Here is a 24,990-nt window from a genome sequence, read left to right as displayed (position 1 = left end):
GGACAGACGGACGGACGGACGGACAACCCGAAAACATAATGTGGAGGCATAAATACATGTTGTATGATACGACACAGGAGAATGAGTTTCCTACACAAGAATGAATGGAAATTAGAGAGGATGTGTTCTAATGTGTAGTTTTACATCATCTTAGGGGAGATAATAAGCCATTTAAAAAGGAGTAGTCTTAAGCAAACCAGGGAACACTAGCCTAGCCTAAGCTCAAAACACGCACAAATGCCACCTGAAAATAGCTGTGCAGAGAACAATGGGAGAAATACCCCAAATACAGGTGTGCCAAGCTTGTAAAGTCATACCCAAGAAGACTCGAGGCTGTAATCGCTGCCAAAGATGGCTCAACAAAGTACAGAGTAAAGGGTCTGAATACTCTTGTATATGTGATATTTCAGTTTTTTATTTTTAATAAATTTGCAAAAATTTCTAAAAATCTGTTTTTGTTTTGTCATTATGGGGTATTGAGTGCAGATTGATGAGAATAAAAATGAATTAAATCAATTTTAGAGTAAGGCTGTAACATAACAAAATGTGGAAAAAGTGAAGGGGTCTGAATACTTTCCAAAGGCACTGTAAGTTAAAGCTACAAAGTAACTTTTGTCCAGGACTTTTTACCTTTTTCACAGGCAAGATGAGCCAACAGAGCAATGGTCTGGATAGTTTTTCCCAGCCCCATCTCATCAGCCAGGATACCATTCAGCTTCTTTTCATACATGGTGACCAGCCAGTCCAGGCCGATGTGCTGGTATTCCCGCAATGTGCCGTGTAGGAGGAAGGGAATGGGCGTCTTCACCTGCAGCAGCACAGTGATGAATTTAGCATCATGTCAGACATTAATCTTAAAATTAGGCGTATCCTCCAACCTATAATGCTTAACCCAATCAATTTCCCAAACAAAAGTGAAGACCTTTGATTCACTCTGGATTTACTCTGTTGCATTAACATGACAATGGTTAGTGACCTCCCGTAATGTTTGGGACAAAGACATTCTTGCTGTTTTTTTTTTTTATATTTGGCTCTGTACTCCACAATTTTAGATTTGTAGTCAAGTCACGTGTGGTTAAAGCGCAGATTATCATCTTTTATCAAAGGGTATTTTTATGTTTTAGTTTCACCATGTAGAAATTCCAGCACTTTTTATACATAACCCTCCTCATTTCAGGGCATCATCATGTTTGGGACTTAGTAACGTTATGGAAATGAAAGCAGTTATGTTTAGTACTTTGTTGCATCTCCTTCACATGCAATGGCTGCTTGATGCCTGTGCCCTATACACATCACCAGGTGCTGAAAGCACTACATTGCCAAATGTATGTGGACAAACCTACTCATTTTACAATGCTAATGTACTAATTTTATGCACTACAAACACCTTTAGGACGAATTGGAACTCCAATGGTGATCCAATGATTTTCTCCCTAAATCAGCACCAAACCTCACGAATGCTCTTGTGGTTGAAAGGAAGTGAATCTCTGCAGCCATGTTCTAAAATCTAGCGGAAAGCCAGCAAGGGTTAGGCTATTATAGCAGCAAAGGGGGTACCGACTCCATATTAATCCCCTCATGCAAGCCGCACAGTGGTCTGCATCCCTAGATTGCTCAACTCAGTTATTCATTCCTCCTGCAACCAAACTATGAGTTGAAAATTCTCTGTTTTCTAGTTTTATCAGTAGATGATACACGACAACTATGCCGAATAGAGTTTCTAAGTGTCACCACTGTCGCGCAGGTCGTCCATTAAAAAAATACCCCCTCCATATAGTCTCATCTGCATCATAATATCTGGGACTAAATATGAAATAAATATACAACCTTGCCATTGGTTTTGTGTGTGGAGATGTCCCTTTCAAGACTGAGTGGTCATATAGTGTCTTGGATGATCAGTTTGTGAAATATAACGGTCATTTGTGACGTCTGGGTAGTTGTGCATAATACCACACATGCTGTTTACGATCTTGTTGCCCTTGTCGGATTTTCTTTTAGAATAGCGTTTTATAGCCCAGCATAACCAAAAGTTTTGTCTCATCATCAGCGCCTTACGCATGCACTCTGCGGTAGCTGTAAAAGACACTGTACCCAGCGAAATGTCATTGTTGAATTCCGTCAATTTTTAGAAAATATAATTATTCTTGAGAACTTCTGAGCATGGCTAAAGCATAGGTCTTCTGATAGGCCTAGCTGATACTGTTTTCTGGACTAAGTCAGAAGAGAACGACAGCATTGATTCTCTGTCTCTGTCTCTATCTATCTATTGAACACAAATAAGATTGCATCCTCAATATGTGAGTATCACTGCTCAAAATATTTCAGTTATATACGTTATTTTTTAAATGAAGTGTCTTTAAACAGGTTCGTGTTATTTTATAATGAGGATATTTCACACTACCGTAAGCGTTCATTCGTAGCTCAGTTGTGTTCATGTTTCATGCACCAGATCTGACGTGAAGCTGGAACATCGCCAAGATTTAGTGGACAATTGAATAGTTTTAATGGCGTCCCACTCCCGTACGTTTGTCTGTACTCTACAGTATGTGATGATTTCTTGTATGGGGATGGGACGACATTAAAACAATATTTAATAGTCACAAATTAAATTGAATTAAACTGAAAAATCTAAAAATGTGGAGTACAGAAGCAAATCAAGAAAAACAGTCGCTGTACGTGAGTGACAGCTAATGGGTAACAAGGTTACCTGTGTGGTGGCAAGTGTATAGCCCTTAGGTTGCAAGCTCTCAGCAGTTGCAGCGATGTGGCTGATCTCCTTAGGCCGTGCGGCAGCAGGGCCAGGGGGACTGCGTTCTCCTCCCTTTAGCAGGATCTCCATCCCTTCGCCACCTTCATCATCACTTTCTACAGTTTCTGAGCCATCTGAGTGGAGAAAGGTAAAAGAAGGAAAGAGGGCAAAACACCAGAATGGTAAACTGGACAGATTAATGAAAGATACAGTTGAGGCCAAAAGTTCTCATACACCTAGGCTAAAGACATTCAAACTCAATTTTACTCAACTCCACACATTTCATGTTACCATACATTTCCTGTGTTAAGTCAATCAGGGTATCTACTTTATTTCCATAAGAGGTAATTTCAAAATAATGGCAAAGAGACAGATTTATTTCAGCCTTTATGTATTATATCAGATTTTCTGTGGGTCAAACTTTTACATACACTTTGTTAGTATTTGGTGGCATTGCCTTTTAATTACTTAACTTGAATCAAATGCTTTGAGGTAGCCTTCCACAAGCTTCTCACAATACTTTGCCAGAATTTTTGCCCATTCCTCCCAACAGAACTGGTGTAACTCAGTTAAGTTTGTGGGCCTCCTTGCTCGGACACACTTTTTCAGGTCAGTCCACAAATTTTCTATGTGATACAGGTCAGGGCTTTGTGATGGCCACTCCAATACTTTCACTCTGTTGTCTTTAAGCCATTTTGTTACAACTTTAGAGGTATGCTTAGGATCACCGTCCTGCTGGAAGACCCAGTTGCAACCAAGTTTTAACATTCTAGCTGATGTCTTGAGGTGTTGCTTCAGTATTTGTAGATAATCCTCCTTCCTCATGATGCCATCTATTATCTGAAGTGCACTAGTCCCTTTTCTAGCAAAACACCCCCAAACATGATGCTGCCATCCCCATGCTTCACAGTTGGATAGTGTTCTTCGGATTAAAAGCCTCACCCTTTTTCCTCCATACATAGCACTGATCATTATGTCCAAAAAGTTAAGAAAATCATAAATCCAGTGGGTCAAAGTGTATGTAAACTTTTGACCCACTGAAAATCTGATATAGTACATAAAAGCTGAAATAAATATGTCTCTTAGCTATTATTTTGAAATTACCTCTTATGGAAATAAAGCAGATACCCTAATTGACTTAGCACAGAAAATGTATGGAAACCTGAAATGTGTGGAGTTGTGAAAAATTGAGTTTGAATGTCTTTAGCCTACGTGTATGTAAACTTTTGGCCTCAACTGTAACAGGCTTTTACAAAATTCTGGAGTTCTATGAATTTGGTTAAGACAAACCAAGACCATATAAATCGATAAACATTTTGATTGAAACTGAAATTAAGGACATCTACCCAGAATCTCCGTACATGGTACATCCTCTGGTGCTCATATCTAAATTGTTATTTTGATGTGCACAGAAATCTGACACAGGCTATCATTTAGACAACCAGATTTAATGATTTCTGCAAGGTTAATTAGCACTGTTTCCCAGAGATGAGCCCAAAAGCTGTTAAAGGAAGCCTTTAACAGTTCAAGAGAATTCAAAGTTGATACCAGAGGAGCTGCTGCTTTGTCTGCTGCTGTGGTCTCCATCACTATCTTCCTCAACATCTCCAGAGGTGACGGACTCCTCCTCAGAGCTGGTGGGGGAAACTGAGGCTGAAGGCATTTCAAAATCATCGCTGTATGCTCCTCTATACTTCTCCAACAGTTCGTCAAGACTCATTTCACCTGGAAAACAGAACGTTAAACATCTGTAAACTCTGGACATGCATTTAGCATTTTCATACAATGGCTCATCAGTGCAAAACACAAAAACAAAAAGAAATAGGAGCAAGCAGTGATTTACAGGGTCCAAGCACTCCCAGACAATACTAAGGCACTTAAACAAAACTCCCAGTATACAGAGCCCTCACATGAAAGACCAAATGTTATTTTGTTGATCAGAAATGTCAACCATGCCTTTTTTCCATGGCAATTCTTCACAATGAATTACTTTATTTTCAAAATAGAAAACTGTGCTAATATTATAAATGATAAAAATGAAGCCCAGTCAATAAACTATGTAAAACTTAAAACAAAATAACCAGAAATGTTTCATATGGGGTTTTATTTTTGGGAAATTGAGCACAACATTCAAGCAAGTATACACCAGCTCTACTTGCCCAAAGGGCAAGTGACTTTGAACCCTTTGTGCCAACCCCTGTACTTGCATATTTATATTTACCCACCTAGCGTCAATGCAGATGCCAGACCTGTACAACTTAAGTCATGAATAAAACCAAACAAAAAAATGAAATACCAAAAAAAAAAAAAAAAAAAAAAATCTTGCTTTCAACTGCTTTGCATACTCTTCCCTAAATTTTCTGGATGTCTTGGATTATACCCAATGATAGTTATAATACTCGTTTCATTTTCCTTATGAGAACATATTTTTATAGATATGAAGGTTTCTCATTAGTCTGTAAGCTCCTGCCCGGTAGGCATGTCGCCAGCCAGTTCATTAGTAAATTTAGTGCATCCATTTACATGGGCAGTGCCTATTTAAGCAAGAGATCCACAACAATCCCGTGAAACAGTGAAGCTGGGTTAGCTCGGTCTGGAGAGTACGGCACGATTTATTAAGTTTGTAAGATAGGAGAATTCAGGGGAATTGTACTAGTTTGTTCGCCACTCATTGGAGGGACAAGCATTCCCAGGGCAGTTATGGTGTTGGGTATGTAACCAAACATCCAAACAGACCAAACAAGTGAGAGCGGTAGTAAAGAAAGACCTGCACCAACCGACAATTTATGTTACTCCGCAGATCCTTATTTGGTGTAATGGCATGAAGCATTGAAGACATTTTCAGTTTTAACACTTTTGACTTCTTACTGGGTCACGCTTTGTGCGCAATCTTTTAAAAACAAACACTTATTCATTTATTGTCATTTTGGTCAGGCAATCAACAGGAAATAACAGCCTTTTTGTGGATGTAATACAAGGACCATTTTGTTAGCTTAATGTGCAATTTACAGAATAAATATGTACTTTTTGATAAATATTGTCAAAAAATTAAATATGAAATGGCATGACTTCAGTTGTGTCCCAAACAGATGTACCACTGATAAACTGATAACTGAGTTTAAAAATGTTCATGGCCCCCAAGAAAACAGCCAATAATACATCTTTCATGTTCATTGAAATACTTGAGGTCCCATGATATGCAAGTATAAAAGTACCTTCTCTTGCCAGGTCGCCGAGCTCAGAGTGATCAGCTCCCCCTTCGACCACCTCCTGAGCTGCAATGGTTTCTTCCTCATCCTCAGCTAAGGGAGAGAATAGCACGTATTTTATCACTTAAGAAGACAATACACACAGTGTTCCAAAATGCTATGCCATCCCAACTTTCAATACAAAGCAGAGGCTATATAAGGTATATCAGGAGCGATCACTTCACAAAAACAAAACTCAAAATACAGAACACTGACAAGACTAACACAGTATCATTATTGTTATCAGGGTTGCCAACTCTCACGCCTTTGGAGTGACACACGCTTTCAGGCTGTCTCACACTTGCAAGATGAAACAAATGTCAACTGGTAGGACAAAATCCATTTTTTTCAGCATGGGTAGCTGTCACGACCGACGGCAGACACGGTGGGGTGGGGCAGTAAGATCGGCTGCGGGATGGTAGTGTGGTTGGGACCAATGGCAAAGGGGGGGGTGGGTCGGTGAGTAGAGCTACCGGTACGGATGACGGACCCGGGGTCGGTTGAGTTGCGAATTCACATTAAAAATAACGCAATACCGTAAATGCTTTCAATGAATTACTCAGACATTATATTGCTGGTCCTGTACAAATAATTTGAAAACCACACACTCTGCAGGAAAACTGGGCATCTGGCAACCCAACTAGTAAGTCATGATAAAGGTAAGTAATGATAGGTTAGGTAGCCAGTAGCAAGCTGTAAATGATCCAGTAGGGAGGCAAAATGGAACCTTAGAATGTAGACTGGAGTGTGCATGAGACCGTACAATTTGAAGTGATTGTAAAGAGTCTGAAAATAGTTGAAATAACCATAAATTATCATAGAGTGATGTATCCACCACACCACCAAATATCTATTCAAAGTAATTTCAATAACTGTAATAACACATTTCAAATCAGGCATAAAATCCGTATTGAAAAAACCTCAGGATTGTATGGGCGTGGTCGGGAACGCCCTGCCACCCCACCTCCACCCTCAACTCCTCTAAAAATATACCACCCACAGGTAAGCGAACACATACGGATAGCGTAGCTAGCATAGTTGCATCCATCTATCCATCGAAAATGACATCGTGGAGAACCTGGACCCAACAGCTCAGAACCTAGTAAGAAGACGATATTGCAATGCAACTGATTTCTTGTACTGTCACTGATGCTTAATACATAGCACAAGCCCATACAATGTCGTCTGAAGCCATTCATGAATTTACTTTGACAGTAATTTTAAGTCACGTTGGAACTTCCCACATCATATACAGGAGGTGGGTAGCAAGCTAGTTATCATTAGTTAAATCGAACACAAAAAGTATGGCTAATTTGGCACTCAATGATTAAGCAATTTTATGTATCCTATGAATCTCCAGTGAAAATATACGTTGAGACAATGAATACATATGAAGGTTCACTGTGTTTGTGTGTGCAGTTGGCTTCATAGTAAGTTAGCAAACATGAGACTGAATGAGTTTCCAATTCCAATTTGTTCCTACAAGCAGTTTTATTAGTCACATGTCATTTACAGTGTCAAAAACAGAAAGAAATGCAAATTACATTCTGCTTTTCTTGGGGGGAAAAAAGGCCACCTGAGAGTAATACGAAAAATGGCAGCAAATAATACCAGTATAACTCCAGTTGTACCTGAGAGAGACATAAGCCAATGCACCTCCTTGCTTTATAATTCATAACAGGAACCATTACAAATCTATTTTTGAAAAACATGATATACATACACCAGTGGTTTACGGACTATTGTTTTCATAACTATTCTGCATTTACCATCAGGGCGAATTGAGGAAAAGAGGGGGACAACGGGAGAATGGTAACATCAAAGTTAATACTGTGGAGCAAAATACATAAGGGATAATCCCTGACAAGGCAGTCAGCTATCAGGAAATAATGACCACTGTGGAGGCGAAGACCCTCTGTGAAAGTCATCCTTTCCTGAGAGCTGACCGCCTCGGAGGGGATTATCCTTCTTATTACACAGAAAATAACCCCATACAATGGTTATCAACAATGATTATTATATTAGTTACTTTCACCTTTATTGATTTTTATCGACTATCAGCTGAAATTGAAATATTATACCATAGCCCTTTGACAATATTGTTTCAGCACTGTCCAGCAAAACTTTGGTTGAATAAAACTCTATTTGGACTGTTGTTAAGGAAAAATCTCCCATTGTTAATTCTGCGATTCCATGAAAGCAATGATTCTATCAGGAAAAACAGTTGCTTCTCATTGTACAATTAGCACCGATTTTGGTTATTTTAGTCATTACTTTAAGAAAATTGCCACAACTCAATCCGACTTATCTCCCTCTGCCTTGTTTTGTAAACCGGCAAGCCTGACACCCAGTGGCATCAGGCTTATCCAACATTACAGCATCGATTTCAGCACCCACAGCCAGCTAATTTTATAAAGATAATCAAACATTATGAAGCAAAACTATATTCTCGAAATAAAGGACACGACTATCAATTTCAACATTTTGAAATTGGTTTTGTTATACAGGTAAAGGAAAATGCACCAAGGCGTAGTTTAGGCACACTGAGAAAAGCGCTATACTGTACAAAACCAGCAAAACACAAAATAGAGGAAGCAGTTAAATAAAAGGGACAATATTTTTAAAAAGTAGTTTCCTTCAGTCATAAGGAATTCCGCTCGCTTCTCCCTTCCCTTTGTTACTGCTATCTCCTCTTACTCATCAATTCCACAGGGAGCGTACAGCTTTGGTTTTTTATGTGAACAAGGAGCGCACTCAAATCGATTGCATTTAAAGCAGTCGTCTTTAGCCTTATTCCAACTGGATTTGCAGACCTGGCACTGCATTTTCTTCCCAGGAGTGATGGGTGTGCAAGCTGATGCTGTGACCTGCTTTGGTGGCTGCTGCTTCTGTCTTCAACATCATGTCATTTTCACGCAAGTCCCATGCCAGGTCCAGGACAAAGTCATTAATCAGTAATTCCAGTGCTTCCTCCAGTCTCATTCGCTTGCGTGATCGATATTCTGTAGACTAGTCAGAGTTTATCTGAAGTTGCCATTTCAGTGAACAACTGAATGTATGTCGGAGGTGTTATCTCCACATTCTAAACTCATCATTTCTATGACTACGATGCCCACAATTATTGATCCCCATGCTAAAGTCAATAATCAAAATAAATCACCTTCGCCAAACGTTGCAGTGAATTAATTTTGTGTGATTATGTGTGCGAAATTAGTCTCCTACAGCGACCCAAGTAATTTGTATCAAAAAATTGTTGCTGATTAGTGGGCCGGAGGAGAGAGCAACCCATTCACACCTAGGTATCAGTACCTGCTACCTACTGTCAGGGGGGTTATTAGAAGAAAACGGGGAAAAAATGATTGTATATCAATCATGAGTCGATTTAATGAGTCAATTTTTAAAATTCTAACAATGCAGTTATTTCAAACTCAGCTATTTAGGAAAAGTCGACCAAGGAGGAGGGTACAGCATTTGAGGTGTTGGGAGTATTTGCATTTAAATAATATCATCCAAAAAAAATGAGCCTTACATATAAATATTTAATTAATTACCATCATATAGTTATCAGCTGAATGCAAACTTCCATTTTTAAGAGAGCTACATAACAAAACATAATATAACAATGACGAGAACAGGCCATTCAGCCGAAAAATGCTTGATTACTTCATAACATATTCATGTTCGGTCGCATTATAAGAATCTTTTGATAATAAGATCATAGTGTTTAGCCCTGCTTCCAACCACATAAGTACACTTTAACATGTAAATTTACTGGTTTTCCAATAAGACGGTCCCTGTCTGGCCCTGCTCCCACACCTCCTTTTTAGAATATTCGGCTGTCTTTTGGTTTATCAACGTTGGTCTTGTTTTTCTTGAGACTGTCTTGGAAGAACAGGCTGTGGTTTGGCATTTTCTTTCATTCATTTCTTTTGTGACTAACCTGTTTAAGTCTTAACATTGCCAATTGATTTTTTTAGGCAGTCAACATTCATCTTTAGACATTGCATACTTGTAACTCAATAAATCTCTTAATATAAATCACGTTGTGAGCTGGACATTTTGATAAAGGTTGATCCAACAGGTCGCGCAGCCAATCAACAAATTTAGTGATTTTATTAATATATCTTTGATAATTAAATTAAATCGACTACATTTATTTTACAAGAGAGGGAGTTTAACTATCGCACTTGCGCTCGGCATGAGTGCAGGACATCAAACAAAACTGCTGGATTCAGAAAATTAAACATTTTATTTAATCTTCATGCCTCCAACAGTATTTAAATCAAAAGCCTGAAATAAATATTCTTACAGTATTACTGTGAGCATGCGTCATAATTACATTACATTTATTTAGCAGGCACTTTTATCCAAAGTGTCATCAACACTCAGCTCAGATTCACATAATTCAAAAAAAAGATTTTTTAATACCCCCTCACACTCCACCCCGACTCCTGGTCATATCTGGTCCTCCCCAATGCTGAACACGATACGGCCATTACGACCAAATGATCAAGATACAATGCTTTCAAAGCCCACAAATGTATTTATTTATTTTTTATCCGTCACCAAGGCAGCCAAAACGATCAAAGAAACTTTATGAAAAAAATATAGACCTTGGTTCTCTAGCATAGCAGGGTAAGTCAGTACTTGCTAGCGCTCTGACAATTTGGGACCAGAACAAAAAATTTCCCATTTAAAAGAGCCAACAATGATGAAGTTCCAAATTCCACCAACAGTAACATATAAAGATCTCTTTCTGTCAAAAGCTGCATTAATTGGTTTGAACGGAACTCTACTCTCACAGGCCGTCCACAGTTCCACAGACATTGGCATGAAACACAATTGCTAGAAGTGGATGAAAACAGGCCTTGTTCTTGAGCAGGAGGGTCACAATCACAATCAGGAGTGCCTTACAAAGTTTACCACACAAATTCATATGGCTGCATTGTTTTGTTTTTGCTGACATCAACTATCATACAAAGTACAAAGCAGAGAGAAGAAAATGAGTACCACACACCATCATCTTCATTGGCTGTAAACTCCTCATCCTCTTCCTCTTCAGCACCAGAAATCGAACTTTCTGAAGAATCATCTTCAGCAGGGACATCCTGGAAAATGAGAGATAGGGCAAGATAAACTTGTGACCACACTACGAAGCAGTACAAATTGAGCTACAGCTTGTTTTTTATTGCAGAGCTCTAAGCACTTCAGATGAAGATTACGTCCTCCAAAAAGCAATACTTGTTAAAGTCAGTTTGAGGTGGGTTTGACCAATGAAAATCTACAGCAATCCACAGTAAGTACTCACTGTCCCACTCCAGAGGAAACACAAGATGCTGAAAATATGGACTCGTTTGCAAGTGAAACATTCCTGCAGTGGTGATTCCTGACAAATACCTGTGACTGGGTAAGTGTATGCAGTAGCTGGTCCAGAGGCAGGGTGCCCTCATGCCGGAGCAACTCGATCTCCCGCCTACGCGTTTCGGCATCATTTCCTTCTTGTTGTTCTTCCACCTCAATGGTCTCCTCATCATCCTCCTCCTCACACGGAGGTTCAAAGTCTCCATCTGTGAGGACAAGAAGAGACTTGAAATTCCTTCAACCTCTGGAGATCTTAATACACCGATAGCAACATATTAGGATCTTCATGTCTTAAAAGTCAGAGGGCTGGGCTGAAGTTCAAAAAAATTGAGTTGGGTCACTAGAGTTGGACAGTGTTCAGCCCGCATATGCTCCTAGAGTTCGGAAAATGCAAGTATAAAAAATATGACTAAATACAATATAATTTAGGAGCACAGGTACAAGTGGATATTTTCCCCATAAATTGTGACAATTGATGAAGTGCAGTTTTAACAAAATGTATTTTGGTAAATACAACAAAATGGGGTCCAAGCAGCATGCAGCAATTAGGATTTTTTAAGATGTAAGAATGAATAAACAGTACAAAATTTTTCTCTATCCCAAAATTTGACATTGTATTCCCAAGCTTAGAGGTCATAGAAGTCATGATGATCAGCCATTTGTATGGCAGTCACATTGCCCACTGACAACTGATTGGCTGACGGTGGCCAAATTTTTCAGATATGACTTTAATATTGTACATCCAATGGGAGACAAATACACAAAGACAGCATGCAAAGATTCAACTAGATTGAACAAGCAATTGAGGAGTCCGAGGCATTATTTATTTTCCTCTTACAGCTTCACCCTTTGGTGAAAGGCCACAAAAAATAGCATGCTGCCTTGGAGGCAACCATTGCACACGTATGCCATGAGTTTCATGAGCGGAAAGAGCATTCACTGGTTACAACTGTCATAGTAAAAATGGTCACGCCCACAATAATTGATTTGTGCATGTAGTTGACATATTGTCTTGAAACAATTTTTTTTTTTTTTTATATTTTTTGAACATAATTATATAGACCCCACAAATCCTTTCAAGTCTAATTTGGTAACACTCAGTTTAATGGCCTAGCACTAGTTCCCAGTTCAGTTGTCCGGTTCCTTGAGCAAAGTTCATTTTTTGTGAGGAGGGACATCGACTGACATTGGATTCAAGTCTTTAGGTCAAACAGTGCAGAAGTTATGATTATTTAATAACTGCAATTTCATCTTAGTACCAGTGAATAATTTCCTCATCTTGCTGCACATCAACCACGTCCACACAACACCATGCATTGTCATGGACTCATACAATATTCCACGACAATGCATAGTCGCATAGCACCAGATTTATGGAAAAATTTACAACATCGCCTAAAAAGTTCCCTCATTCTTTTTGGACAGTTTAGAAACTTGCGTCTGTTTTCAAGTGATTGATTTCCCATTTGTTCTTTGCCCTATTTTAATTGTTTTATTTTGTTTTGCTTTTTCTCTATGGTGTAATCTCTCAAGTTTTCATTGCTAATGAGGGTCCACCTCCAAAGATCATCTCCAAGAATTAAAGGTTGATGAGGTTCCTCAAGTAGTTTTGGAATAAGAATTTGGAGTTTTGGAAAGATTGCTTCTAACTTTTGTTTTTTTAAACCTAGAATGTCTTGCATTTTGCACAGAATCTTGTTTCTGTTGTTGCTTAGGGACATTTAAAGATTTTAACTTATTTTTTCGACTATAACTGTATTTTTTAATTTTTATTTTTGTTTCATATCAATCTCGGCCCCATTAAAATGTACCCACAATGTGATTTCAGAAAACCAAATAAAGGATGAATGAATGAATGACTGAATGAATGAAATATAGCTGCAATTGGGTGGTTAAAGCCCTGTAATTTTAAAAGCTATCATACATTATCATTAAAAGGTTGGACACACCTTGCATAGCATGTCATTCTAGGTGTTTTTATTGAAATCATTGAAATCAATCAAAAATGTGAATGAAATAGTTAAAAAAAAAAAATAAATACTGGGCAGAAGGATTTCAAAAGATGTTGAAATATGATGGAATGCAGTGGCGTTATGCAATGAAGGGGAACACAGCTAATGGATGGTGTATAAGGCAGTGGCTCTCAACCACAATCCTGGGGGACCACAGTGTACTGGTTTTTGTTCCAACCTCAATTCCAATCCCAGAATTTTAACAAGCTGTTCATTTGTCAGAATAAGGTGCTTTTCATATTTAAAGGAATTATTTATTTGGTAAGGCATGTTTTTCACATTTTCCACGACCTTTCAGTACAGTTGGCCATATAATACTCAACAGAAGAGCAATGTTAATCTTCGGAGGTAACTGGATTATGAGCTGAACAGATTTAGGTCGAAACTAACTAACTTGAGTTTTGGACAGTAAATGTCAGCTTTAGCTAGCCATGTGAATTAAGATCATTGCAAACTGCAAGTCTGTGTAAAGCAACATTCAAAGAGAAACCTCCAACTTACTTGATACATTATAGTGGTTTAATTTTTCTATGTTCAAACAGCCAATTATAGGATTTGTTCTTTGTGTGACTTAAAAACAAAAAAATAATATCTGTTTGCAAAAGATAACATTTCAGCCAACATTCACGGCTGAAGTGACCAAAGACAGCATTGTCTTGCCATTTATATTCTTACTGACATTTAAAGACAATATGTCAGCACACATTACTCAGCGGCGTGCAATTAAATGCGTGTTCGAAGTGCAGCCAAAGAAACTATAGTGTCACCTAGTAGTTGAACTACAACTGTAGCAAAGTTCATAAAATGTTGTAATTAAACTTTAAAATCGATCCAACTGCTTATATTACTGTTAGCACAGGACTGAATTCCGCTGTGTGATTGAGCATCATTAATTCACAATAACTAGCCTATAGGCTTTTGTGGTGGCAACCACTAGGCCGAAGTTACTGTACAAGCACCTTGCAAAAACTTTCCAATCGTTTATTTCAGTCTCACTCAGGTCGATGCCTGGGCTTGCATGACATGGTAGTTGCATGAAAATTTAACTCAGAATGTACTAGGTGTAACAGCATCAAAGTGAATTGTGTAAGAAAATATACAATTTATCATTTGCCTAATTAGCTAGCAGTAATGCGTTGTCAGATATGTAGTTCAGAAACAGTGATAGAGGGAAACGGTGAATTTAATAGAATATTATATTGTTTCTAAGAATGTGGCCTGCCCTCCCCTGAACAAGCATCAAAGCAAATGTGATTGGAGCACTTAAAAATCCTCTGATGCCCTAATCTAGGCAAATGATCTATGTCTCACCTACTGCAGAGTTCGTCTCAGAAGAGACAAACCAGAAGACACAGGACACCATCCCAGGGGTAAGAAACCCTGCATGGCCACTAGGGGTGTGCAGAGACGTCATTATCTGTATCCATATCTGCATCTGTTCAACCAACAAAATTATCTGCATCTGTATTTGGATAGAAGACCGGACGTGGGCGTGGTTTATACCGGAAGTCACGTTAAATCGGGCACGTTTTATTTTCTAACCTAATATTCATTGGAAATGCCATTGTTGTGCTTTTAAAGCATCAAATTGATTTAATATTGGCATATAATTAATTATGAAATATTTCCATATCCTCACTAAACTAAGTTTTATGAACTGTCTGAACCCCACCACCACCCCAGCCCCCCTTTAACTGGGGGACATTGAACAATCAGAAACTGAAAAAAAATGTTTTATAAATCGTAAGATTATGTTTTGCATTAAAAATAGAAACTATTTACAGTAAAGATATATTGAAAAATATCCTTCAGTTGAAGGGAATAATCTTAAATTCCAACGATGCTGCTTTCACATTTCTTAACGTTACTGCAGTTCGCTAGGGAAATGTGAATTACTACTTTACAACAGTAATTACATAAAAGTAGGCCTAATACATGAACTTTTGGCCGTTTTATTTTTTTTTCTTTCCCCTACTGAACTAAGTTTGGATAGACTGCAAACCATCTGAACTCCACCCCACCCCCTCCCCCCTCCCTAAACTAGCTGGGGGACACTGAGCAGTCAGTTTAAACTAGGAAAATGAAGCTTTATAAATCAAAACAGTCTTTTAAACATATTCTCACTGAGGCTATACCTCCCTAACATGGGTTAATGAATAATCAGTTAGCCAAGACCTATGGCTGATACAGCATGTTAAATCTTAAATGGATGAATACTGAGTGAAATACGGTAAGGTAAGGTAAAACGTTATTTTTTAATTTTTGAATGGAGGAAATTCACACATACATCTAAAAACTACAGGTTCTAAGCTTCATTTTGATCTATAGGTTGTGGGGGTTTGAAATAAATCCAGCTGCCACACCAGGCTTTTGTCTCGCTAGCTCCCGCACCTGACGCCTCCTCCTCCTCGATGCGAGAGATTCCCTGAGTGATAGCCGGGAACGGTCGGCTCTCAGCCCGCTGCCTGCTGTACGCTGACTCGGTGTGGGCGACTACAGAATATAGCAATCACTTTTCAATAATGTGTAGTAAATTAAACGACTAGTTAGTGAAATCAAAGTCCTATGTTGCAAACAGAATGGGCATTATCTTTTAATTAGAGGTTATCTAAATTAATCCAATCTCTTTAGCTAGCTAACTTTGTGCACATAGATAATGGTATAATATAGCCTACTGCAGCTGCTATGTGCCGGAGTTCCAGATACAGCTTGCAGCCATGTGTAACTGGTGCTACACTGGAACTGGAAACTGGAACTCAGACATGGAGCTGACTTTTTTTTTTTCCCCCCCGAATCTGAATAATAACGAACAACTTCGGGGAGAAGAAATATCTGGTTCCATCGCATTATTCGTGCTTTCCCGAATATCATATTCGGATACATCCCTAATGGCCACATGCATAGCATTTCCCCTTAAGTTTGAATACAACCTATGACATTTCAGTGGCTGAGTGAAAATCTTAATGTCATCTCCATTTTTAGAACCAGTTCCAGTTTCAAGCGGAAACCAATGTGGTACGATTTGGTTTTGTTATATGGAAAATATTTTGACTGAAGGTGGAGGTTACAACTGGCTGGCTTTGACCATTATCTGTCCACAAATATCATCCTGTTGTAGAAGAGTTAAATTTCCATGCTTTTTATAGGTATTCAAGAGCTGAACTGAATTACCTTCTTACTTATTCATGTTTGATCTTGTTAAAAAGAGAGTACATTCAGTTATTTCAGGAATCTTTTGATAATAGCATGTTGCTTAGCCCGGCTTCCAACAACATAAGTTCACTTTGATCAATAAGTAAACAGTCAGCTTTTAGGTAGGCCAGTCACTGTCATAAATTAGTTTTACCCCCCTTCCCTCCTACACCTTAACTTGGCATCACCCAAGCAGGACATCCTCAAGCCATGCTGTGTAAGGTATTTGGCTCTATATGCTCTTTCCCCAGAAGCCTTAATAGAATTTGCTGAGTTTCTATCGCACCTTGCAATTTCAGCAGATAAGGTTGTGATTATTCGCAATTTCAACATACATGTGGATAAACATGGTGATCTCCTAGGAACAGCTTTCGCCTCTATTATTTACTCTATTGGTTTTGTACAGAATGTTTGTGAGCCTACTCACTACCGAAGCCATACCTTAGATTTAGTGCTGTCCCATGGTATCAATGTAGTAAAATCTTACTGTCGCACCTCATAACCCTGTACTATCCAATCATTTCCTTATTACCTTTGAAATCAAGGCATCCAAACCACCTGTATCAGTGCCTAGACACTACTACAACCCTGAGGAGCCATTCCTCTCCAATGAAGAAAAGGCTGATGAAGTATCACTGGACCAACTGACTAACCAGTTAACACTTAGTCCCTGTTCACACCTGTAATTTGTATGCGGATATATCCAGATTGTGTCCAGATTCAGTCGAGATGGATGTCAGTTCACACCTGGCATTAGAATGTGTCTCCACATGTCTCGAGTGACCACTCGGATCTCACTTCCCCGCTCAATATACAAATAAACACGTACATCATTTCTGTTTGCAAAGATCAAATTTGTTGTTGTTTTTAACCGGTGGGAGGTCAAAAACAACCGGTATATATATGTTTTAACCGGTATATTTTTATACAGTCTACGGCAGCAATGCAGTACCTGTGCCTAGTTTGCCGGAAATTAAAAGAAGTAGTAGTTTGCGAAGACCTTAGCACGCGGACAAAATCAAAACAAAGACAGACTGGGTCTATTCCTTGGCGTGCTCCAGGCAAACCAAATCGCCCAAGATGATTGACGCACTCGTAATGTGTCTCTATGCGCTTTTCAAAATTTTCAAACGTCGCGGACAAAGCCAGTTTACGCGATTTGAGAACCAACCAAAATTATAGTTCTATCCGCGTCTCTTTTGCTCCAGAAAACAACGTCAGATAGGTCTATCAGCAAACATATCATTTTTAAAAAACTTTGTCTCATTTATTTTGTTATTCAGTGTGGCTTCTTATTGTTTCGCACTTTAATATGACGCCGTTGGCGTGCGAATGAGTACGTACTTCCGCTTAGGCAGAGGATGTCTGTTGACTAGGCGGTCCTTCAATGGGGCCCAGGGTGCATTCACACCTGTAGTTAGCGCTGTCCACTTGTGATCGGATCACCTAAGACGCATTTTAATGCCAGGTGTGAACAGGGCCTTACTCTCAGAAGCACACTTGATATGGTTGCCCCTCGAAAAAGAGGAAATTTTAGACAGAAAAATCATACTCCATGGTACAATGACACCACCCAGGCCCTACATTACTCCTGCTAGTATAAATAAACAGCCCAGTGATTGGTTACAACAGGAAGATGTACAAACAGCGGCACTGAACTTTCTAATGTCCATTAGCATGGATGAGCCATCTAAAATAGTCCTCAAAACAGACTACCTGTCTGCTCAACCCAATTCCTTCAAAATTGGTTAAATAACTTCTTTTACTACGCCAGTACATGCTAAAATTAATTAACCCATCCCCAGTAACCAGATATGAACCTGAGTCACTAAAAGTGGCAGTTAAGCCATTACTGAAGAAACCAAATGCAGAACCTGACAAAATGGAATATAGACCTAAATAGGTTTAAATAGACATAAACCTTCAATTTTTATCGAAATTATTAGAGAAAGCTGTTGTTAAGCAACTTACTGCATACCTTAGCTCTAACGGTATCTCTGAAATATTCCAATTAGGGTTTAGACCCTACCACAGCAATGAAACAGCAGTTGTCATGGTTACTAATGATTTACTATGGTCAGCTGACCAAAACTCAGTCAGTTCTTGTACTCCTTGAATTGAGTGCAGCTTTTGGACAGACTCCAGGCCTGTGTTGGACTTCATGGACAGGCACTTGCATGGTTTAGATCATACTTAGTTTGCTAAATTAAAAGAAGAGTCCAGCTACTCAATGATGAAATATGGTATTCCACAAGGATCAGTGCTAGGACGAGTACTTTTCTCCTTATATATGCTACCAGTATTATCCGGGCACATGGCATATAGTTCCACTGCTATGCGGACGTACATAAATATATATTTCAATGAAACCTGGTGAAGCGCTGCCGCTTTCACAGTTAGAGACCTGTACTGTAGATATCAAGTTTGGATGCTTTCTAATTTTCTGCTCTTGAACTCAGATAAGATGGAAATGTTGGTTTTAGGTCCCAAAATACTAAGGGAGAAAATGTGTACTCTTACTCTAAACTGTGATGGTTGTTTGGCTGACTGAAATATGGTTGTGAAAGACTTTGGTGTTACCACTGATTCGGATTTAACCTTTGACACGCACATAAAAAAAACATATCCAGAGTTGCTTTCGTTCATTGAATGTAGCCAGCTAGCTAGCTATTTGTATCTGAAATGATTGGATTTGTTTAGCCTGGATTATGACATGACAAATTGTACAGCAATATTGCTTTCTGAGGATATTCAATTCTGTACCTCTACAACACCACTACTGAATAAACTTTACTATAGAACAGCCATGCTTTGTCAACGTCATGCAACAGGAAAAATTAACTTTTCATTGAATTTTTAAAAAGTGGAACTTTTGCCTACTCACCATCCTCATCTTGCAGGTGATGCTGTATTCCTTTGGGTCCAGAGCTTGCTGCTTCAGGGCTGGTTAGAGGGGTGGCTATTGGAGGAGCAACTACATTGGCCTCACTAAGGGACTGGCTGAGTAGGTCAGAGTAGCGTTCCGTCTGGCCCACAATGAAGTCCAACTGAAGGTCTAGGGCTTTCTTCCGCTTCTCCTCCAGGCGAGACTGCTGCTTAAATTGTACCACCTAAAGAGGAAAGTGAAAAAAACTATTTCATAGCAATTTGAGACAAACATACTGGTAAAGAAGTAAGCACTGAAGAACATCCACTTTTTTTTTTACCAATAACATTTGCCGAAATCAAAACCTCACCAATGCATGGAAAACAAAGCACCTCCATATTACTCAGCTCCTAGCTCCTTATTAGTGACAAAAAGGCTAAGACACAGAAGCGTAGTACTGAAACATGCTTAAACCAGAACAGTGAATGTGTTGGTAATTGTTATTATTATTCAAGAACATGTATTTTTATTGGTTAGTGTTTTACTATTTTACAGTAGTATTAGCGATATAAATGTTTAATTGAATTTATAACGTGCTTCTGAATAGCATTTATCTTGGCACAACGATATGCTGGATGATATGAACTAAAGCACAGTTTCCAAAACTTACAGGTTTGACACAAGGGGGACATAGCACAGTTTAGATGGGTAGTCAGAATATTCCTAAACTGAATGATATAAAACAGAACTAAAAAACTAAAAACCAGCAGCAGCACATGAAAGCAAGTCAAATAACCCACATATTTACAGTTCCAATGTGTTGTGGTAAAATCTTGAAAAGAAATGGAAATGACCATGAAGCCAGTTAAGTGGATGAGGCAAGACCTCCATAATAAGCATTCCAAGATAACTCAGTCGATTTTCTGAGCAAAGCATAATGACGTTGAAGAAAATAAAACTACAATTTTAAACATGCTTAATATTTTTATTCACCAATTGAAAGGTAGTTTAGTTTCTCAATTTCTCATTCTTCAAGCAGCACATTAAGACATATGGCTATGAAGCAGCGTCTATAAACGTTCAGCCACTGTACTAAATTAATGTGCTTCGGTCTGACTTGATAAAGTGTAAATTCGTAAGTGCAGCAAACCAAGTTAATGTCACACTTGCAACAGTATCAGCTTGACGTGAATGACGGTATAAAGAGTAGCTAGTCTAGTTATAGCGTGACTACATTATAGTTCAGCCTCTGTTTTGAATAGGCCTATAATTAAGTATTTGGCTAGTTGGTTGCCAAGGCAGCATCTGATCCTCAACCAAGTAGGGTATCCCGTAGGTTTTGGCGATTACCTCAGGTGTCCTTCTGTTAAAGTCATTGCGGCTGAGAGCACCAAAGCAGCAGTTGCGGCAGCAGTTGCGACAGCAGTGCGGGAGCGTGCGAGTATACAGTGAACTCAATAACTTGTAAATAAAAAATACGTTTTTATTATTCAATACACTGGAATAATATCATGTAATATTTGTAAGCCTCGCTGAGCATTCCATGAACAAGGCAGGTCACTTGTTAGTAATCACATACAATACGTCATCCCACCTTCAATGTGCATCCCAAGTTTGTTGCCTTTTCTGTTAGAATGCTACCTTGGGAGGGAGCTCACTTCTAAGATGTAGGCAGCAAAGCAACTGTCTTCTGTTTGAGACACAGCCAACCTACAGACTGCATGCAAACTGTGCTACCTCTATGCATGGCTGCAGATGGATGCAACATTTGCTTTGCTAATTAATGATAGCAAAACACTTTCCAGGAAAAAATTATGTAGACTAGTATCTTGCCTGTTTACAATGAGTAAATATAAAAACAGAAAAACAATATCAGAAGTGCTTTAGAGGGAGATAAATTCAGAACTATCCACTGGGTGCAGTGGTTAGCAGTTGTGCAGCGCTGCTTGAAGTCATGAGTTTGCGGTTGGCAAGTATACAGTACTATTGGTTGTGTAGAAGGGAGCCAAACTGGGACCCAGAAAAGGCTGGCATTTGAACGAGCCGGCATGGGACTCATCCCGATACTTCAAAGAACCCGAGAGCCTTGTGGTAAAACAATAAGTTACTCGGACTTCCTCGGGATGAGCAGGCCATTGGGCCTCTGGAATGTTGCCATCTGGACACAACTAAGATAAGGGGAACAGGTCTCTTTGTCTATGGTTGTGGGGGTCAGTAAGGGTCATCAGGCCTCTGGCAAAATGGTGGGGCAACTGCGCTTGACAGTACCACAGTGCCCTTATGTGGTCCCCTCTGTCATTACACTTATTTTCTTTTCTGGATCTGGACTTTAAACCATCTGTTTATCCTATTTACAAACCCCGGAAAACCGTACAAACCATGCACATGTTTTCATTGTATTGTTGTATTATGCCTTATGTAATAACATGGATTGCATGTAAAATGGTTAAACAAAAGGGTATTTTCATGACAACTGCACCATAATATTACATCCACTTGACATGTTTGGTATGGACGTATTCAGGAAAATCCAAGCAATTGAATGAAATATGTTTCATACCAAATAGAATTTGAAAAAACATAGTTTTAGAAACTCACAATGGAATGTCCTCTCTGGTAATCATCTCCTTTTCCCAATTTCCCCACTAATTGTTTTAACAACCGCCTCCAAATGGTGGGGGCCGAAATTCCAGATTTGACTCAGCCAGGTTAATTTATGGCAATGCCGCCTAGACCAAACGCGGGATTTGGCTTAAAAGGAAGGGAGACAAAGCAGTCGAGGAAGATCGTAAACGACTTCCCACATTGCACATACTCTGTGCTCTGTGTGTAGCTAGACAAGGAAGATTGTAACCGACTTCCCACACTGCACTGTGTTCTGTGCGTAGCTGAACAGGAAAGATCGCAATCGACTTCCCACACTGCGCAGACTCTGATTTCGTGTGTAGCTAAACAGGCTGGGTAAGAACTTTTTACTCTGTATTTATGTTTTTGAACCTTATAATTGATTGTGAATTTGAAGCTAATGACCTAACTGCCTGTTAAAAATAAGAATTTATTTAACTTGCGTGGTCTTCATGACTCTAATCCATTTTATCTTCTTTTCAGCCGAAATTCCGATTAAATACTCATTATTTAGAGAGACAATTATGACAATTATGACAAGACAATTATGACTAGGACCTATTATGACTAGGACCTACTGATCAGGGGTCTAGTACAGCGAACGTCTTTAGTGAGGTCTTCAAGTTAGATAGGTGACCACGATCTGCCCGCTAACGGGATTGGTGGTATTGGTTCTGGTGTTTTGGCTTAAGAGGACCCATGGGCGTTATACGCCGGTTCTTGTCAAATTCGCCTTAAGGAGCCCGATAGATACACACTGTCCTGGGCTCATAACTATCTATGCACAAAGGAAGGCATGTATTATGGTGGTCAGCCTCCTACCCTCTGGGTTCTTCACCGAACTGAGATTTAACAATAGTGCTAAACCCGGGAGCATATATTGAGGAATGATGGCACAAGATAGAGTCGAGTGTAACCACTCCCAAGTTCCACGTATAGTTAAACCCAAATTTTAAATTATAATTTAATATGGAGTCAGATTATCACGAGGGTAAAAGCTAGTAACTGTTACGCTTACTTGCTGTGGTCATGGATATATTTGATGTGTTGTTCCGCGCATTTGTGAATATTCTGATGCTCCCATTGGAATATTGACAGTCCGGCGACAGATCAGATATATCTCTGATGACAGCATAGCCCCGTTTGCGAACGGAGAGTAACCAGAATGCTACCGATACGTTTCAGGCCAGTCTTAAGCGGGATATGAAGCAGCGCCTTCATATCTGACCCGCGGCGACGGACCCAGTGCATTCTTAAGTGTAATTGTGCCCTGTTCTTACGAACAGAGGAAAAATAACCAACATCTCCGGTTTTGAATAACACCAGCCAAGGGAAAACACGCGGTGCCTTCCCCTCCAGCTACAAACCCTCATTGGTCTAGCTGTGAGGTGTTTACAGTTGCAGTGAGAGTGGAAGCGTAAACTTGTAACAATAGATTCCAATCCCATATAGCCAACGCATGCAACTCTCTCACACCTACACTCATATTTGCATGGTTTGTGTAGCAGGTACCAGTGACCACAGCTAGATCTTTCTGGACATCTGTTGCGTGTGTACTAGAATTTTACACATGCACTGAAATTTTTGCATCCAGTGCAGCTCTGGGGTTACAAAATGACAATTGCCACGACTACCGAGAAGCCTGACAACCAGGCCAAAACCAATAGTCCTATCATCACAGGAAAAAAAATTAAATGAAGTTTTTTAATTTAGTTTCAGACGTATTTTAGTTCCAGAAATTCAGAATTTCTTCATTTTACTTCAGTTCACGAAAGTGTTATTTTCATACCAATTTTTCATTTTAGCTTTCATTTATGGTAATGAGCGACAAAGCTCATTTATCTTGGAAAATTTTATACATCATAGATGCTGCATCACACTGCACACAATTGAGTGTTTGTAAATTACCTTCTCCACACTGCTCCAAAAAGCCCGAACTTCCTTGGCTATTGAAGAGGCCACCCGGCGCAGCTTGGCCTGTTCCTCCCGCTTGGCTTTCTCCTCTTTCTGCCTCTGTTCTTCATGGTGTCGCATCACCATCCGCACTACCTGCAACACATAAATGTATGCTTGTGTTCATGCAAACAATTTTTAACTGACTGAAAAGATACGCAGTCAACGCAGAAGCCTATAGTGTGTGTTTTGACGGTAGAATTCTAAAGACAAAAATAGAGGGTGATCACCATTCTACAAAACTATGCAAAACTTGTCAGTGACTGAAGTGTGACAGAATATTCATACAAAAGTTGGAAAGTATTCTGGACAAAATTAACCTGAAAGTACACAGGTATTATTTTCCAAGAAGGTCTTAATACAAAAGTTTACTATTTTTCCCCATCCTTTTTCCAAACCCATTTCATTCCAGCCTAGAACTTTTCTCCCAGAACCAAGCCACCATTCCCATCAAGTCTCATCAAATCCCCTAATAAAACAAATGCCATCTCCCAAAATACACTCAGTGACCACTTTATTAGGTACACCTGCTTGTTAATGTGGATAGCCTGCTCCTCCAGTGATTTATGTAGCTACAACTCAATATATAAAGCATGCAGATATGGTGAAAAGGTTTAGTTGTTGTTTGACCATACAGTAGAATAGCCAAGATGCATAACCTAAGTGACCGTGGTATGACTGGTGGTGCCAGACGTGGTGGTTCCAGTATCTCAGAAACCATAGCCCTCCAGGGATTCACACACTACAGTCTCTAGAATTCATGGAGAATGGGGAACTAAACAAAAACCATGCAGTGATTGCCAGTTCGGTGGGCGAAAACACCTTGTTAATGTGAGACGTCAGGGAAGAACGGTGCAAGAAACCTCTCGGATACACGAATCAGCGAAAGTATCTGAGTGGCGAAGGAAAGCTTGTAGTCTTACCCAGTGCAACAGGAACAAGATTAAAGTCATCTTGGTTATCTGACTGCAAATATAATTTTAG

General features: G+C 39.3%; 1 protein-coding gene across 6 annotated transcripts in view; it reads right to left on the bottom strand.

The window, feature by feature from the left end:
• The window catches only part of srcap (Snf2-related CREBBP activator protein), a 111,709-nt gene that overhangs the window by 65,156 nt on the left and 21,563 nt on the right, over positions 1-24,990 (bottom strand). For all 6 annotated transcript variants that reach the window (XM_064321466.1, XM_064321467.1, XM_064321469.1 and 3 more), the window contains 8 exons: positions 23,962-24,102; positions 19,447-19,672; positions 11,395-11,564; positions 11,015-11,105; positions 5,965-6,051; positions 4,298-4,474; positions 2,708-2,883; positions 631-808 (listed from right to left, as the gene is read on the bottom strand). In XM_064321466.1, the coding sequence (XP_064177536.1) occupies positions 631-808; positions 2,708-2,883; positions 4,298-4,474; positions 5,965-6,051; positions 11,015-11,105; positions 11,395-11,564; positions 19,447-19,672; positions 23,962-24,102 (1,246 nt within the window). The remainder of the gene's footprint in view (positions 1-630; positions 809-2,707; positions 2,884-4,297; positions 4,475-5,964; positions 6,052-11,014; positions 11,106-11,394; positions 11,565-19,446; positions 19,673-23,961; positions 24,103-24,990) is intronic.

This window comes from Anguilla rostrata, chromosome 2 (assembly GCF_018555375.3).
Source record: "Anguilla rostrata isolate EN2019 chromosome 2, ASM1855537v3, whole genome shotgun sequence".
NCBI lineage: Eukaryota > Metazoa > Chordata > Actinopteri > Anguilliformes > Anguillidae > Anguilla > Anguilla rostrata.
The sequence above is the reverse complement of the archived record's forward strand: the minus strand, read 5'-3'. Positions and strand labels throughout refer to the sequence as shown.